This window comes from Moschus berezovskii, chromosome 23 (genome assembly GCF_049115385.1).
Source record: "Moschus berezovskii isolate FMDL1 chromosome 23, NW_MosBer_1.0, whole genome shotgun sequence".
In the NCBI taxonomy this organism is placed as follows: domain Eukaryota; kingdom Metazoa; phylum Chordata; class Mammalia; order Artiodactyla; family Moschidae; genus Moschus; species Moschus berezovskii.
This window is the reverse complement of record NC_142482.1, coordinates 28,435,978-28,450,404: the sequence shown is the minus strand read 5'-3', so window position 1 is coordinate 28,450,404 and position 14,427 is coordinate 28,435,978. Positions and strand designations below refer to the sequence as shown.

Genomic DNA, 14,427 nt, shown 5'->3' with positions numbered 1-14,427 from the left:
GAATTTGTTTTTAAAACAACTACTCCACAGTGAAGGAGCAGTAACAGCTATGCTGAATCTGTGGCCTCAGCTCGACCACACAGCCTCCTGCAGCATTTTCAAGCCCAGGACTGAGCCACCAGTCAATAAACCCTGAGTAACCTCAATTCAGGTTAATAAGATTAGGCGCTTGCTCTGCACACTCCCCCGCCTCTTCTCTCCTTCTCCAGGCACCTGTAACGCTAGGCCAGCAGGTTTGGAGCTTAGTCAGGGGCAGGCGTGGGGTGGTGCAGGACAATCAGGGCCTCTGACCTGCTACCAGATCCAAAGGCAGTGCAGCCAGCCAGCAGCATAGTGTGTGAAGGGCTAGGAATGTGTGGGAATAACATGGAAGTTCAGGGGGAGGATGCCCTCCTGGTCTTAAGAGGACGATTGGCTGGAAGAGAGAAATATCAGACCTTGATTCCTGAGGGCGTTGTATCTTGTCCTCTAAATCAGAAGATGCGTGTAAGTGGCAAAGTGTAGGGGAAGGTCATGTGAGCCTGGTATAAAGATTAAGATACGCAACAACTCTTGAGTTCTTCACCCGAGGGAAATGGAAACAGGTCCACACAAAAACCCGAACAGCAATGTCTGTCGTGGCTGTGTTCCTAATCACGAAAAATTGTCCAAATGTCTTTTACCTGATGACTGTGTAAACATCTGCACAATGGAGCTTGACTCAGCAACCAAAAGGAACACGGGTGGCTCTCAAATGCATCAGTCTTCTTAGAGAGAAGCCAGACTCAAAACGCTATGTGTGATATATTTATAGAACATTCTGGAAGAGGCAAGGGACAGAAAAAATTACTGGTTGTTTGGGGTCATGATTGGGGAAGGTGCCCAAAAAGGGGCACAAGAGAACTTCTTGGGGTGATGCAGTGGAACCAAACCGAGTGTGGTTTGTTAAAAAACACCTGTATGCATTTGTCAAAATGTATAAAATCATCCACTAGAAAGGGTGAATTTCACTATTTGGAAAATAAACTTCAAAAAACCTGACTTAAAAAAAAAAAGAAGTAGGGACAAAGAAACAAGGGAGCATGTCAGAGGGACTTAATGAGTCCTGGAACTTAGGATGTTAGGATCAGGGAAGGGAGTAAGCTGGGAGCAGCACTAATGACCAGGAGACAGAGGAAGCACAATGGAAACCGTTTTATTTGATGCTTTCCTTTTAAGAGGATTTTCAAGAGCAGTCGTAGGCAATGACTCCCTTGCAAATGCAGGATGTAGCTTCCTTTGTATATGTGTCTGGGGACTGTGTAAGGAGGAGGACCTGGTGATCACTAGGTAAGAATAGGCAAGAAGAGTTTAAACCTGGAAACAACTTCCAGTTGGGAAAGGCTTTGAGGGCCCCGTTTTCCCAGTGACTTGGGGTCCAAGATGGTTCAGAAAGGTCACAAGCTGTCAATCAACATGAGACTTAATCAGCTGAAATGATGAGCAAGCTTTCTTCAGAAGGTCAAGACAGTTTGGCTAACAGCCATAATTATTGACACTAATAATATAAGCATCTTACATTTCAAGCTAATACAGATGTCCCACTTTATTTGTAGCAAGGTGACATGGAGGACAATTCCACTGCATTTTACTGTGTCAAACAAGACTAAGGAAATGTAGGCAGACCCAAAGTAATGTCAACACCTAAAGCATTTATTTGGATCTCTTTAAACTTTTTACATATGATACATTCCAAATTTTACAAGTTGTCCACAGATAATAAAGTTATAGCCAATTTATTAAACAGATATGATTTTTCCCTGATATGGAAAGCATGTTTATATAAACATTTCTACAATAAACATAATACATGCAGAACAAATCATAAGACTAAGATGATTCCTTAGTAAGGGAAGACAATTAGCTTAATGATACACACACCAGAAGATAAAAGGGTGTGTGTTGCTACTTGATGTAAATTCATTTTCTCTCAGACTACCTGACCTTCTCAGAGAATGGAATCCAGGGACACCCTCTGCTAACAGCAGGCTTATATGAAGTCAGTTTTAAAAGTTGAAGTATTGTTATGATTTGGTGAGAAATTTATAATCCTACTACAGAGGGAGAAACCTGGTTTTATTCGGAGTTTAAGCTTGGTTAACAACTGGAGAAAAGCCAAAAGCAGCTGGACTTAAAAGCTAAAGGAGTGGGGATGTGACCAAGGCCAAAATAGACATTAAAATCATGATGCCATCCACAGACCACACCACCAGAAAGGTAGAAAGGCCAGAAGAGGGGGGTGAGCGCTGGGTTCTAACGTGATTTTCTTCCTGTTGGGCAAGAAGCGCCTCCTCTCAGATGGTGAGTCAGTTCCAGGCAAGAAAGGTCAAGTTCATCCTTTCAGATGAAGGAAGGGGTTCTTCACATACCACCCCGGTGAAGTAGCGAGTGTGGCTTCTGCACCCCCACTGCCTTTAGCTGAATGTCTGGATTTCCGACCTTCCTCCTGGGTGTACTGTGGAGGGTGTGAAGCTGAGCAGGATGCAACTTTCAGACGCAGTTCAAAGAAAACTGAGTGAAACGGTTATCTGCACTGGCTAAAAAAGTCCAAGAGCCTCTTATTATTTATTCATCCTTTAGTCCCTCCTCAGAGAGACTCCGAACTGATTCCTCCACCAAATCTGCCATCACTCTCCGCGTACCCAAGCGCTTAGCACACATGATCACGCGAGTGGTGTGTGGCATGGTGTGGTTATAAACTATTTTACTAAGCGGCTATCATTCTAGGAAGGCACCTCTTAGTAAGAACAATAAGGTTCAGAAATAATAAAAAGCCTGGGCACACAGGCTGTCCCAGGAATGTACTAAATGAACTAGCAGGTAAACAGCATTCATCTATTCCAGAAAATGCTTGAAGGGTGGGGGTGAGGGAATTTCAAAACACTGAATTCTCATTTTTTTTTTGCAAGTGCTTGATTCTAGATGAATATACTCTTTCAACTTAGTCTTAGAAATAACAGAATATATTATCTGAAAAATTAGGATACTCTAAGTTTCCAAAAAGCCCTTTAAAATGAGTATTTTTTCCTCAAAGCCAAAAGTCTTGCAAAAAGAAAAAAAAAGCGGGGGGGGGCGGGAATCCAACTTTGTCCAGCCCTGAAAATCAGCTGGCACATAAAGACACCACCATCTCCCCTTCAGATTCCCACAAGCTCCTCCAGCAAGAGTGACCCCCAACCCCCTCACAGCCAGTGGAAACAGGGAATGCCACTTTCAAAATACACTGCTTTGTTTAGAGGTAGGGTCCCATCAGCTGTGGGGACACTGACCCAGTCCCAAGGTTGAGAGTCATCGAGCGGGACCAGGAAGCGTGACCCCCAAAAGACCAGAGACTTTGTTGAATCAGCTTCCGGCCTGGAGTTCCCTGTGCTCAGTAATGTGACATGGCTCAGATGCCTGGGGAACAGTCAAATGCAGTCAGGTGCCCGCAAATGGGCTGAGTCCAGCCCAGGAAGAGAAGCTCCTTCCTGGATTCGAAAATTCAAGAAGTTATGTTTGAAGGAGACAGCAAACAATGCAAGAAAATCTGCTGGCAGAAAATTATTTTCATCAGTTCCTGGAGCCAGAAGCTATAAAAATAAAAACTGGGGAAGAAAAAAAAAAGCTTAAATAATTTATTTCCAAATTCAAAAGAAGTTATTTCCTATTTTCTTTCTTGAAAAGCCAGCTGGGTTACAAAAATCCAAGTTCATGTATTTGGTAGTCACGTAGCTATAGGTGTTGCCAGTCAATGCCAACCAGTGTCTGGTTTGCTTCCTGTGCGTGTCCAATTTCCTCTGTGATACTGTGCTGGTGCCAGAGCTTCTGAATCTTCTTGAATCGCTCTCTGCACAAATGTAAAGGATTTCCCCGTCTAGAAAGAAGACACATATCACTCAGGAGGCATTTGGTGGTACATTCATCTATTCTACTCCACCTTTCCTGGTTTAGGAAAAGTTAGCAAGTTACTGGTTTTAGATTCTCTGCAAAATTTCTCTTTGGCAGGCGTCTGTGCTATTAACATGTTAGCTCTGACAGTTTGCTAGGAGCAGCTGAAGGGGAGTAAGTGCAGAAAAAAAGAGGAAAACAAACAAACTACACTGACTCAGGCTGGGGTGAGGAACGGGAGGGTGGGGCTGAGCAGGAGGGTTAACGTTGAGAGGCTAAAACTACACATTCATTGTCCATTTTGTTGGTAAAATGTAAAAGAGGGAGTGGCAGGGGAGAGGATGAAAACATTACACGAGTAAAAATGTTCTTCCAAGTACGTCTTTCAGATCCAATGTTTAAGCAAAGCAGCCAAACATGAATAACTCTGGTGTCCAACTTAACAAGAGCACAGGTGTTGGTGAGTTGACGCCTGAGGCCTCGGCTCCCGACTCAGAGCACCAATCCTCTCAACTCTCCATCCAGGGCTCCTCCTCCTAAGAGCACACTTTTCTTTTTTTTCCTGTTTGGCTCATTTCTTTTTTCATTCATTCTTCCATTTATTCATCCAACAGTATTTATTTAGAACCTGTTATATGCTAGTTCACTGTCCCTGGCCACATAAAATTTAGCCCAGGAGACAGGCAGTAGGCAGGTAAACACAGTGACTGGGTCATAACGTGGGCTAAGAAGAGAATGAAACTGGCCACTATGACAAACCTACTCAGAGGCCATGTTAGCCAGGGTGGTCAGGGAGGTCTTCTCTGAGGAGGTGGCACTGGACTGAGACCAGCAGGAGTCAGCCATGTGCTTATGGTGGTACAGGAGGAAGGGGAATGGTAGGGGTGGTACAGAGTCATTAGAAATATACCAGGAACTCATCTGGAATACGCAAGGAATACTCAGAAGTCAGAAGAGACAAAAACAAAACTCTCAGTTACTAGTGGTTATATAAAAACATCACCCCAAAGTTAAGGGTTTTAAGGCATTTCTCAGAGCACCAGGTTGAACCATCAACTGGTGGCACAAGTGTATCCCTGCAGTCAAGTGTCTGGGGAGCCCAACTACTTATCTTGCCTTGGTTTCCAGGCTTTCAACTTCTGCTCCCCAAGCCTGGGAAGCAACATCTAGGTTAAGATTTTACCCCATTTTGGCAAAAACAAATGGTCTGAAAATTCTATAATAGTGCTTAAAGGAACTACTGTTCGTATGTTGCTTTTGATGCAATGGGTGCCACCAGAGTAGCATACTGCCTCAAATACTGTTTATTGCTCTATATGTTCTAAGTCTTTGTCCCCCAGATTCTTATGTAGTCAGGTAAGTGCTTCTCTAACAGTTAGGATTTGCTCTTTCTTTGTCTCCTGAAGAACACTGGGTCTCACACACAAAACCGCACAAGTCACCGTGCGCTCTCCCTGCAGCGCTTGCTGTGGCTGCCGCAGGGCCATTCAAACAGTTCTCTGGAGTCAGACTGGAAAAAGGCTGCACTCTGTCCCATTTTCTCCCCCTTATGTATCGTGATGGCCCTCATGACATTCTGAGGGCTGGCAATGCAAATGGCAAACCAGACAGCGAGGGGAACTTCCCTCAAAGAGTCCACAGACAACAGCCACTGAGCAGGCCGCAGGCAGGCCTGTGGACCACAGGGTTCATTGCATCACCTCATGCTGAAGGTCCTGGAGACCCAGAGCCAGACAACGTAGTTCCCCAGGATGGGCCTTACCTGAGTCCCTGGTCAGTCTCCCCATAGTCATCAAGGTAAGGAGGAGAATAAAAACAGCCTTTGGTTTTGCCAGCTAAAAATAGTACTTGACATTCTCGTACTCTGTAGAGAGACCAATTTATATATTAGGAACCAAGATCTGGATTCAGTTACAAATGGACTGAAGTTCTACAGAAATCAACAAAACCACTAGAAGTATGGGGTTAACAGATACAAACTATTATACATAAAATAGATGAACAATCAGGATTTACTGTATAGTACAGGGAATTATACCCAGTAACTTGTAATAACCTATAATGAAATATAATCTGCAAAAAAACAAAACAAAAAAACCCCTACATCACTGTGATGTACACCTGAAACTCCTGCAATACCCTAAGTCAACTATATGTCAATCAACAAATATAAACAAACAAAACCAGCGTTGGAAGGCAAGCAGTGGCATTTACAGCAGACACTTGATAGTTTCAGGTGGACAGTGAAGGGACTGAGCCATATATATATATGTGTATCCATTCTCTCCCCAACTCCCCTCTCAACACATGCCTAGTATTAAAAATAACTAAAAGGACTGTATTGTTATCAATATAAGGAGGAAGAGGGACATGTAGGATTAGATTTCAACAACTCATATAAAACTGGCATTGAAAAAATTAAATATGGGAAAGTTAACTTCTAAAAGTAGTTACTGATGTAACTACTATTATGAGAAAATTATTCACTAAAAAAATGGTACACAGACATTATAAAGTATGTTGACCCAAACACAAAGCAACCCCCACTCCACCAAAAGCATTCTGAAATATGGTGAACAAAGTAAAATGCTACTTTCGTATTTCTCCTAAGGGTTTTAAAAAGAAGTCTCCTGATTCTGTTGAGAGGTTTGCTTAACTTTTTCTGGTGTTAGTAATTCAGCTCAATTCAACATTTACTGAGAACCTGCAGTATACTAGGGGTACTAAGATGTGCCTAAAATCTATGCCCCAGAGGAGCTCAAACTCACATCACTTCTTTCCTTCAGACCCTGCAATGGCTTCTATCTCACTCAGAGATGTCAAGGGGACACACCAAGCCCCCGGCTCTCCCCGCTGTACTTGCTACTCCAGTGGCAGTAGCCTCCATGCTGTTTCTTTTATTTTTCTTTTGGCCATGCCACAGAGCTCTTAGATCCTGGATCAGGGATCAAACCCATGCCCTTGGCAGTGAAAGCTTGGAGTCCTAACCACTGGACTGCCAGGGAATTCCCTCTTTTCTTGAATAAATTTTACTGAGGTATAAATTTTTTAAATAAAATGTATCCATTTTTAGGACACAGTCTGAAGAATTTTGTCCTTTCTGTTTCTTGAACATGGCAGGCACACCCCCAGCAATTCTGCACTTGCTGCTCATCGCACCCTAGAATGTTTTCCCCTCTTCCTCAGGTTTTTACTCAAGACACCTTCTCAGGGACCTTCTCTGGTTTCCTGTCTATAATAAAATCCACCTCAGCTGCTATTTCATATTCCCCTCCCTGCCTTATTTTTTCTCTTCTGCATGGATCACTTTCTAAATTCTTATTTTCTATCTCCCTCACGAGAAAATGAGCTCCATGAAAACAGAGATTTTTGTCTGCTGTGTTGACCACTGCATTCTCAATGCCTCATACACAGTCACTAATAAGTATCTGCTGTACACTGTTGAATACACACAACTACCTGCATCAGCCTGTGCTGTGTGTGAATCCTGCCATTATAACAAAAGAAGTAATTAATTCTGACTCTGTCTGGTGGCAGTTTCACATTAGAAGGAGGCACAAAGAAAGAAGAACAGAACTGTCATGGGGATGGAAATGACAGTGGAAGAATCAGTACAGAGTCAGCATGAGCCAAATATGAGGTGTGGAGACAAGGCTCCCCGTGTTCCTCAAATGAATAAAAACAGTGGCCTCTAATCCTCTTCAATGTAGCAGTTTCTCGTGTCCATTCCTCAACAGGCATCTACTGCGGCAGCTCTAAAGCTAGAAAGCTCTTTCCAGGGCCTTACCTCAAGAAGATGCCTACCCCAGAACCACAGGAGTAGGTGTGAGCAGTGCATGCCCCCACGTCCTCCCCTTCCAACTCCGTCTGGCAGCAGTAGCTCTGGGAGCACAGCAGGGTTCCGCATACAAGGCACATAGTTGGGGCTCTGCTCTTGTCACCACCTGATTTGGGGCACCTCCATGGAATAAAAAAAGTACAAGTGAAGACTTAAGAGCTGATGGTGGTAAAACCACCCTGGGAAAAAATGCTGCAATATCAAGTAGAGCTGAAGATCCATACAGACTACAGCCTAGGCAAATTCATTCTGGAACAGATAACATCTCACACATATACACCAACATCAGGTACTGGAAACAATCAACTGGAGAAAGGAGAAATAAAATTATCAATAGGAGGAAAAAATAGGTAAATGCTGCTACTCTCAGATAATGAAACGCTATACAACAGTGAAAAGTGATGAATTAAAAATTATGTATGTCAAATGTGTAAATAAATCTTACAATCAATGCTAGTGAAAAAAGCCACAGAAATAGATACAATGTTATTTTAAAGCTTAAAATAATGATATATGCAAAGTAATATATACTGCTTAGGAATATATCTGTAGTTAATGTGTTAGTTAAAGTGCAACTGGTTTAGATAAACTGTAATGAATCAAACTTGTTCCTCAGCATCCTGTTTCTCATATTTTATTCTGTAAGATGGTGGGATCATTATTTTATGAGTTAAATAGTGTAAAGTCCTCCTGATGTTACAATTTCTCTACCCAAACAGAAGAGAACAGCGAAATCTTTCACATTCTGTGTAGATAACAAGTGTTTACAGTGGCAGGAAATGCTCAATAAGCTAACACCAAAACTTACGAGAAATTAGATGCTTGATTAATGAGGCTGCTGTAATCCTCTGGAAGATCTATTAATTTGTTAGATTCTCTTGGATAACTAGAAAAAAACAAAACAGAACAAAAGTCACACAAAAACTCAGTTAATAGGAGGACATATTGTTTAACGATAACAAAGTAACTCTTGACTTAGTCAAATAAAGGAAAACTGGGTGCTACCACAGCAGCAAGAAGCTATAGCAAGAAATTTAAAATGGTGCTACCACAGCAGCAAGAAGCTATAGTAAGAAATTTAAAATGCACTCTTAAATAACACAGGGCCTTAGGATTCACATTTTACTTGAAGAACTCAGCATAAAAATTATCAGGACAACAGACAGTACTGCACACTTGTATCTTGCTTCCTCCTTACCTCCTGCCTGCAACCGAGAGGTCTGACAGTCTTTAACCTACCTTATAGCGTCTCTTTCACCTTCCAGGTATCTTTTAACTTCGATGTTATGACACCAACTTTAATGTAAATAGAGGAAAAAATAACACAAAACATTTTTACTTTTGAAGAGACAGAACTAAATGTACAAGGAAATAAACATCTCCACTACTGTTCTCTGTCCAGGCAAATCTACTTATGCTATTCACTGGGCCTGGCAAAAATCTTATCACAAACGTAAACCCTTAACTAAGAAGGCCTAATCAATCACAAGGACTGAATTTTGCCAGGCTATCTGAGAATTTTGTAATATATGTGTTTCCAAATATATATATATATTTATTGAAATATAAAGAAGAAAATTCTATCATCATTACCTTTCAATCAGTAATTTCATTATCTCCTTATTTTCTTGAAAAAGATAAACGAGGTTGTTTGGCAGGGAAAGATAGTTACACAGATGTTCAAAATGACTTGTTCCAGAAGCTGCAAATAGAGAAGGAAAGAGACACAGATATAACAAGAGCAGATTCTATATTAGAGTAAGCAACAGCAGAGTTTAAAACAAACAAAAAAAGCACAAGATGGAAGAGTTCAATTTTGCTAGGTACATAACCTGTAGGAAGTAAACAAGATGGCACAGGAAGGAATCCACAGAGTCAGGAGACTCCTTTACTAAACTGGCCACAATTTCTTGATGTTTCAGTATTATCATATGCAAAATGGGACACCTGTCCTGTGTGATACGCTTCATGGGGTTATTTGAGAACATTAAATGACAAAAATAACATATGGGGAGCTCCAGAAAAGTATAAAGCAGTACAGAAATATAAGACAACTTTATCACTGAGAGATGGATTTAAACATTCACTTAATCAACACTGAAAATGATTAGGAAGTCTAAATTATTCTCTCAATGGTGCCTGGACAACTAGATAGATGGAGATGCTATTCAACAAACCTGTAGAGAGTGACATTACATGCAGGTACCCCATGCCCTGGGCCAGGCACTACATGATATATAGTAAACTGTAAGTCTACCTTTACTCTACTTTCAAGAAATGAACTGAAGCAGAACACAGAGAACAGCTGTGAAATAGCAAATTAACTCCTATATTAAAATCAGATTTATGTGCACTTACGAGTATTCTGAGGCTCAATGCCACGTCTTGTGTTAAAAACCACCTGAATTTCAGTTTTCCCTTTTTAAAATCTGAAGAACCCATTTTATAAATAATACATACTTGAACATTTTAACATCTGACAGCAAAACTATATTTTTTTTAATTTTATTTTTTTTTAAACTATATTTTTATACATGTACAAAATCAGTACATTTACTGAGATCCAAATAAAATCAGATATTTACATAAAATGCATTTAATTCTAAAATTTGTACATCACCACTCAACTAGCTATGATCTACAGTTTTAATAAGTTACAATGCACTTTAATTCTGAAATTGCTGGAGTGAAAGACAACACACATTTCCTATATTTTGAAATAAATTAGAAATTACCTTGAATTTCAGGTGGGGAAGGAACTCCATTTAAGTAATGGAAAAACAAAGCAGAACACCTCAGAAAAGGCATGATTCCAGCTCTGACATTCCTCCACAGATGCCAACCAGACGGCATTTCTTTCAAGGCACTAAAAAAGAGAAAGATGACAAGTGGGAAACTTAATTTAAACATGATTCATTCTATTATAGCACAGTGTGAAACAGACAACTGCTATTTTGAAGAGACAGCATATTGGTGTCAAAGGTGCAGGCAGCCCTGACTATTACAGGAAGTCAGGTATAACTGGCGATATTCCTTCCACACTGTTATTAAAATTTATAAAAGTAATATAGCTCCATAAAGAGAAAATCTGGAAAATAAAACTATCTATTATTCTGTAACTTTTATATTAGCGGGTATTCTTCTGGCAAGCTACTCTCATACTAATCAGTCTAACACAGTTATAAGTGTAACATGAAATTTAAAATTAACATAAAAACTCCCACATTTTTCAGAATACCATAAACCATAATTTTTATCAGAGTTTTAATATTCTGGATAATACCGATCATAACCTACGCTAAATAAGCAACCTGCCCTGTAAGCAAACTCTTAGATTGCTTTAAACTCTTTGCTAACATAAATAATACCAGTGTACACCGTTACGTCTACAGGTTTTTCTAGATGTGGATTATTTTGTTAGTATGGATTCTCAGAAATGGGATAATTTAGTCAAAGAACAAATAGTATGGTTCCTGAGATCTACTATTAGAAAGCTAAGTGAAACTGTTGTAACCAAATCACAATGGCCCCAATAACATATGGGGTTCTGAGAACTTGTACCAGTCCTGGGTATTATCTTAAAAATGTGTGGGAAGCACTGTCTATCACCCTTCTTGCAGCGATTCCCATCATGTTAGTGTATTAGCAGTTCGGGAGTCCTGCAGATGCCCCGTCTTCGTTTTTAAATAAGTCAACAGACAGCACTTTACTTTCTTTAACAAACTCCATTTCCCCTCTTTTCCTGACGTGTACACATTGCTGTATTTATTCATTTTTGGCTGTGCTGGGTCTTCACTGCTGCACGTAGGCCTTCTCTAGTTGTGGTGAGTGGGGGCTACTCTCCAGTTCTGGTGCATGGGCTTCTCATTGCAGTGACTTTTCTCGATGTGGAGCATAGGCTCTAGGTGTGCGGGCTTCAGTAGTTGTGGCGCAGGGGCTTAGTTGCTCTGCAGCTTGTGGAATCCTCCCAGACCAGGGATCGAACCCATGTCCCCTGCATCGGCAGGCGGATTCCTATCCACTGTGCCACCGTGGAAGCCCCAAATGAATTCCTTTTTCATGCTATTGCCTCCTAATATTTGGGGAACTGCCTATCATATAAAGAGTACAGATGATCTCACCTTCCTGTATACTGCTGAATCATTTTATACAAAGCAAGAACTGCTAATTCTTCTTCTTTGCCACCAGCATGTTCTTGATCCATGCCACTCTTTTCTGAAAGACAAGGCAATATTAGTACCCTGCATTTGCCTACTAAGTGGACTGCTGACCGCATCATTTAAGCACTCAAATATATTCACACAGTCACACGTAATATGAAAATACTCCAACAAAACACACAGAACTTTAATCCCTCAGGTCTGAGCACAGTTTACTATCATAACATGGAAGCTCTTAGGCAAAGGACATGAATGTGCCCCAGGGTGCCGGGCAGCAAGTGGTGAGTAAAATCTGCTCAATATACAGTCTGTGGTACTCAAATATTACTAAACATGTGAAGTTAAAAAAAATAAGTAAAAGCATTCACATCATTAAGGGATTTTTAACAGAAGGGAAATGGTTTCAAAAATTTTCACATGAAGATAAACAGATTTTTATTGTGTATTTTACTGTTTACCATTACAAGTAGCCTTATTATAAATTTACGTATTATTCTCATCCAAGCGCCTTTTCCTTCAGTACTTTTTTTTTAAGCTGAGAAAACTCAATTATTTCCTTTAAGAATCCGAAAAAAAGGAGTTACCTGTACACGAGGTAAGTAAGATCTGAACAATGTGTGCCATGGTAACCAGATGGAAAATGTGAAGGTCCCCAGTGCCAAGGCTGATCCCTGAAAAATCCTGACACTGCAGCGAAGGGAAGGCAAGGACCAAGCCCACCTGGACAGCAAACACAGGGTCAGACACAGTGCCTTTCCTTTCACTGCTGAACACATTTCCATTTCCTTAAGGCGATCCCTCTGCGAACTCAGTTCCTCCTCTTAAGAAGTCTTTGTTTTTAAAGGGTACACATGTTAGAAATTCCACTAGGACTGACTAAAGACAGTTATTTAGAACATTATTATCTCATTTATCCAGTGATTCCCCTATATACATTTATTGTTAACAATAACAAAAATAAAGCGTGAAATCTTTCTAGGTAGTAAGCAGTGGGAAAAGCATGAATTTTGGGCCCACAAAGATCCAGGTATGAATCCGAGATTCTCTTATGCGCCTTTTAGATAATTCTTCTGAGTCTTAGTTTCCCTGTTGGTAAACTGGAGATAATATATGTGTTTTTATTTATTTATTTTTTAAATATATGTGTTTTTAACACCTTAGGATTAAACACCTTAGTAGTAAGGATGTAAAGACTACATGAAGATGAATGTGACAGCAGTCCACTAAATGCTAGCTCCGTTCTGAGTCTCCTGCTGCCTGTATGATGGAGTCAGTGGTGGTAATTCTCAAAGGAGAATAGGGAACAGTAACAATGGCTAATATTTACTAGGGACACATTGCTCTAAGAGCTCTGCACTGATTATCCCACTGAGTTTTGACACAATCATATCAGGTAGGTGTTAACTAACTTAAAGGCAAAGGATCTGATGTCCAAAAGTGATTAAGGGGGCAGCACTTGGGGCTGCTGTGTGTGGTGGTACGCTCAGAGTCCTGTGAAAGGGAGCCAGGTTGAGGTGGGGCTGAACTTCAGCCATGCACTGCTTAGCCAGGGCTGATCTAGCACCAGACTGCAATTGCTCAGAAGACATGACTTGGCCTAAATCACACAAGGGAATGTCTATTGCTAAGTAGTGGAACCAAAAGGCTGTATCTTCCCTAAACCACTGTATGGGTTGGCAGCAGCCCTTACATTACCAGTGTTATTTTTACTTCTTTATTATAAAAAGCATAAAGAGGTTCTAGTACTCACCTCAGCCACAAGGCAAAAATGAAAGAGACTGGATTAGACACCCAGGTCAAGTCTCTCAACTAGATTCCTTAACATTTTTTTTTAAGTATCTTCAGAAAAGAATTATACTCAGAAGTAGTTAAGAATAATAGATGATAATTCCTCTTGTCTGCCTCTACATTACTCATCAAGTCTAAGATAAAGCTACAGAGTATGACAGAGAGAATTTCAAACACAGATTATAAAATACCCACCAATAAATGAAACATGTCGATATCTAATATGCATGGAAGGTCTCTGTGGTTGTCATCAGGCACCAATGCTGATATTTAAAGAAAAATATGAGATATTTTATATATCAACGTAAGTATTAAATTATTTTTAACATGTATATAACCTAGCTTGAATTTATTTTTTGCAAGCTATAAACGAATTCATAGCTAGAACTTGCATATAAGACAAACAGTATTACCAAAATATTTTTTCATAGTGGAGGAAAGTTTCATCACTAAAAACAAAATTACAGAAGATGAGAAATTACCATAACACATATGGTACATGTATTAATACTCACATGCAAAAAGTTTACAAAAGTGTTCTTGCACCACTGAAAGTGACACCACTGTCCAATGTGCTCCAGCAAATCTTGTTAGTGACCTCAGACAGTCATCCTGAAATAGAGAATGACATAGTTAACAAAGAAGCCAGCATATGAAGTAGTTCTCTCTAGGAATGCTCGTTCAAAGCATAGCTAGTTGAAGTGAAGCACAATGAAATCTCTAGATAGTATGGTACTGAATCTTATGACATCTTTA

At 40.3% G+C, this 14,427-nt stretch overlaps 1 protein-coding gene across 5 annotated transcripts in view; it reads right to left on the bottom strand.

The window, feature by feature from the left end:
- Positions 1-1,546: 1,546 nt before the first annotated feature.
- Positions 1,547-14,427, bottom strand: part of UBR2 (ubiquitin protein ligase E3 component n-recognin 2) — a 106,999-nt gene continuing 94,118 nt past the window's right edge. For all 5 annotated transcript variants that reach the window (XM_055406347.2, XM_055406351.2, XM_055406346.2 and 2 more), the window contains 11 exons: positions 14,187-14,283; positions 13,867-13,934; positions 12,468-12,603; positions 11,845-11,938; positions 10,459-10,589; positions 9,317-9,425; positions 8,963-9,019; positions 8,532-8,609; positions 7,673-7,843; positions 5,648-5,749; positions 1,547-3,871 (listed from right to left, as the gene is read on the bottom strand). In XM_055406347.2, the coding sequence (XP_055262322.1) occupies positions 3,730-3,871; positions 5,648-5,749; positions 7,673-7,843; positions 8,532-8,609; positions 8,963-9,019; positions 9,317-9,425; positions 10,459-10,589; positions 11,845-11,938; positions 12,468-12,603; positions 13,867-13,934; positions 14,187-14,283 (1,185 nt within the window). In that variant the 3' untranslated portion in view covers positions 1,547-3,729. The remainder of the gene's footprint in view (positions 3,872-5,647; positions 5,750-7,672; positions 7,844-8,531; positions 8,610-8,962; positions 9,020-9,316; positions 9,426-10,458; positions 10,590-11,844; positions 11,939-12,467; positions 12,604-13,866; positions 13,935-14,186; positions 14,284-14,427) is intronic.